Source organism: Austrofundulus limnaeus, unplaced genomic scaffold (assembly GCF_001266775.1).
Source record: "Austrofundulus limnaeus strain Quisiro unplaced genomic scaffold, Austrofundulus_limnaeus-1.0 Scaffold582, whole genome shotgun sequence".
NCBI classification, from domain to species: domain Eukaryota; kingdom Metazoa; phylum Chordata; class Actinopteri; order Cyprinodontiformes; family Rivulidae; genus Austrofundulus; species Austrofundulus limnaeus.
This window is the reverse complement of record NW_013952984.1, coordinates 202018-206222: the sequence shown is the minus strand read 5'-3', so window position 1 is coordinate 206222 and position 4205 is coordinate 202018. Positions and strand designations below refer to the sequence as shown.

At 43.3% G+C, this 4205-nt stretch overlaps 1 protein-coding gene across 1 annotated transcript in view; it reads left to right on the top strand.

Annotated features, from left to right (window-relative positions):
* LOC106530961 (alpha-2-macroglobulin-like protein 1) overlaps positions 1 to 3844 on the top strand; it is a gene marked incomplete at both ends in the record, with an annotated part of 39678 nt that extends 35834 nt beyond the window's left edge. The window contains 4 exon segments of the mRNA XM_014026698.1: positions 2018 to 2108; positions 2200 to 2268; positions 2342 to 2447; positions 3117 to 3844. Of these exon segments, the coding sequence (XP_013882152.1) occupies positions 2018 to 2108; positions 2200 to 2268; positions 2342 to 2447; positions 3117 to 3844 (994 nt within the window).
* Between the last annotated feature and the right edge of the window lie 361 nt (positions 3845 to 4205).

Sequence of the window (4205 nt, the reverse complement as noted above, 5' to 3'; positions counted from 1 at the left end):
AAGTCTCCCAGCAGAACAAGGGAGTCCCCAGGAGGGGCACCCTCCAGGACACCCTCTAAGGACTCCAAGAAGTGTGGGTAATCTGAACTGTTGTTCGGCCCGTAGGCACGGACAACAGTCAGAACCCATCCCCCCACCAGTAGGCGGAGGGAGGCTACCCTCTCGTTAACCGGGGTAAACCTCAACGTACAGGCGCCAAGATGGGGGGCAACTAGTATGCCCACTCCTGCCCGGCGCCTCTCACCGCAGGCAACTCCAGAGTAGAAGTACTTCCAGCCCCTCTCAAGGAGACTGGTTCCAGAACCAGAGCCATGCGTCGAGGTGAGGCCGACTATTTCTACCCGCAACCTCTCAGTCTTGCACACTAGCTCCGGTTCCTTCCCCACCAGAGAGGTGATGTTCCACGTCCCAAGAGCCAGCTTCTGCAGCTGAGGGTCAGACCGCCCGGGTCCCCTCCTTTGGCCGCCGCTCATTACACATTGCACCCGACCCCTTTGGCCCCTCCCACAGGTGGTGAGCCCGTTGGAAGGGGGACCCACGTCTCCTCTTCGGGCTGAGCCCGGCCGGGCTCCRTGGGTGAAAGCCYGGCCACCAGGCGCTCGCCATBGTKCCCCACCTCCAGGCCTGGCTCCAGAGGGGGGCCCCGGTGACCCGCGTCCGGGCGAGGGAATGTCAGATCCAAAGTTTTTAGTCATCATAAGGGGTCAGAACAATAACCTACTTATTAAATTATGTTTTTATTGAGATATCTTTTGAACAACCAAAATGTTTTGAGGACAACCAGATTTTGTCAAACCCCCCACATGAAAGGTCACCACCATGGTTAAAAAAATCCTGGGAGAAACTCTGCAAAGTTACAGTTCTTCTAGTTCTAATAATTATTAGAAAGGACATGATTTGAGGTTTTTACTGATAATATTTTATTTAAAACATGTTACAGAAGTCATAAGAAGCAGGTTTATTTTGAACAAACATTACAAACSTGTTCATTCCTACAAAACTGTCAAATATATTTACAAACAACACTAAACTGATTCAGATTAACATGAAATAAATCCTGTTTTATAATTAAATGTCTGTTTCCTGCTATAAAGAAAAATCCTCCTCCTGTCCTCCTTGTTCCTAATCAGGGTCAGGGTGGGGCTGGAACCTGTCCTCGCTGCCTTTGGGTGAAGGCAGGGGACACCTGGACAGGTCTCCAGTTCACCAGAGACACCTGGACAGGTCTCCAGTTCACCAGAGACACCTGGACAGGTCTCCAGTTCACCAGAGACACATGGACAGGTCTCCAGTTCACCAGACACACATGGACAGGTCTCCAGTTCACCAGACACCTGGACAGGTCTCCAGTTCACCAGAGACACCTGGACAGGTCTCCAGTCTCCATCAGGGACACAAAAGAGACAATCAACCATCCACACTCTGTCACACCTAGAGTCACACAGAAGAGCTCCAGAAGGTTTCAAACTGAGAACTCTGGACTCATATCATCTGCTGCACACAGTTCTGATCACTTATTATCAATAATCATTTTATTGATAATTATCATGAGGAGTCCTTAACTAGGATGTAGTTAGGCAATTAAATATTCATGTATGTGTAAATTTATTACCATAATTGTAGGTGAGTCATGTAAATTTATGATTTTATAAAACAAGTAGCCCTCCCACCACCACCCCAAGACCAATTTCCTAGGGGAAACACTGCATTTTGTTCAAACTACATACAAACTTTAACTGTTATCAATGTTATCTGTTGTGTTAATCAAAACTGGTCCTCTTACAGTAAGCATACCAGTCTCTACTCCTATTGTGTTTTAGAATAGAATATATAGAATAAAATATTTTTTTGGAAAGGGGTCAGGGATTGCGTTCAAAATAACTTTTATACATCTCAGTGACCTAACATTTAAACCTAAACTCAAAGGTTGGCAGCCCTGATTACCGCAAAATCTATTCGAAGATAGACTGTGCTTAGAACAAGCAAGTAACAGCATGTTTTTATTGTGTCATTAAAGATACCAAGGAGACAGTAGCTGTACAAACATGGTGATCCTTGATATTGCATTACCTTCTGGATTTTGTCCTGTTCCAGAATCTTTGTGGGATGTGAGTTAATAGTGTCTGATCTAAATGGAAATGTTGCATAAAATTGTCTAAGTGTAAGATTATTTTTATGCTGAATATCTTCTCCTTGCAGCTCAAAAGTGGTGTGCTGGTGAAAAATGTTGAATATAAGGATGGTCATGTTATTTTATACTTATGGGAGGTGAGATAAACTCAGAATTATGATGCTTTTTGAGATTATTACCATTTGTTAATATGAGATTTGTTTTGTTCAGTTACATAAAGACATACCTGTGTACCACAAGTTACAACTGGTTCTTCAGGATGTGGTACTGCAACTGAAGCCATCCACAGTCATCATCTATGATTATTACAATCCAAGTAAGTCTCTACACACAGTACACGACTTGTAACACATTCTCACTCCCGACTCGTCAACATATTGACGCTTTTCCAAAGTTCCCTCTGTGTCTTATTTTGACGAGTCGGGTGAACCCCTCGCGTCAGTCTTTGCCGCCCGCGGCTTTTCCGGGTTGCGCCACCAGGGGTCTTTGGGTCGGGGATCTGAGGTTAACATGAGGGATCAGGATAAATAGTTAAGTTTAGGTACTGGGGTCAGGGATAGGATGTCTACAGCGAAAATTAGGTAATTTTAGGCTTTGGAACACGTAGTTGACGTGAATTTCCTACATTTTCTAAAAATGGTTAATTTTAGGTACTAGGGTCAGGGACAGGATGTCTAAAGTGAATGAAGGTATTTTTTGGCTTTTGGACGGTAGTTTTTGTGCATTTTCTACACTTTCAGAAATTATAACAACAGACTCCGCCCCATCTCGTCAAAAAAGACGCAATGGGAGTACCCGATGCGTCAAAATCGGACGCAGAGGGAACTTTGGAAAAGCGTCAATATGTGACGACTCGGGAGTGAGAATGGATTGCAACTTGCTAACATACTTTTCTTTGAACTAATGTTCAACACGCCAACAGATAACTTACCTGTGAACTGTTTGTAACTGAATGTGTTGAACAACTTTTCTATTTTTTTTACAGGTGACCAGAGTGTGACAGAATACATTGCACATCCTTCCAACTGTACAAATAACAATTGCCATGTCACAAATCAAATTAATTCATTTTACCACAATATTTGGAACTCATTTTATGGTAGTCTTGGCCACCACTGCCACCACCACCGAAATTACCATAAACACCAGCACAACAGCAATAAGCAGCATAAGCATTATGATCACTCTCACAACCACCATCACCACGACTATGACCATGACCACATTCATGACCAAAACTGCCATGGACATTACTGCCACATGTCTCACCATGACCACCATCACAAACAACACCATTACAGTGGCCACCACCACAACTACAATGAGCAACACCAACACAACCATGACCACCATGACCACCACAACCACAAACATGACCACCCAGACCAACAAAACTACAAAGATGCACACCATGACCACCACCATGATGACCATGACCACACCCACCACCATGACGACTATGACCACAACCATGATGACCATGACCACCAAGATCACCAACACCAGCATGATCACACCCACCACCATGATGACTATGACCATCACCATGATGATCATGACCACTATGACCAACACAACATCAAAGATGAACACCATCAGCACCACAATCACCACCACCAGCATGATCACACCCAGCACCATGAGGAGCATGGCCAACACTACCATGATCACCTTGATGATCACCAACATGACCAGGACTACCATGAACACGATTATGAACATGAATAAGACCATCAAAAACACAACTACAACCATGAACATGACAACCATGAGCACAATCATCATAAAGAAAAGGCTCACCATGATCACGGTCATAACGACGAACACCACCATGACCACATGACAGCAACAAAACACCAACAGCCAGTTAGTTTAAAAAGTAGCAGTTAATTTAATTAGACTGGTATTCAATGTAAAATAGTAACAAGAACATTGCATTTTGTAGTTATACTGACATTTTTATTACTTTTTGCAGGGTGAAACATAATCCGAAAAAAAAAAAGATTCCATTATGATCCGAAAACCATTATTTTCATAGACAAATCTATTTTATGTATTTTATTTATCTGTTTTT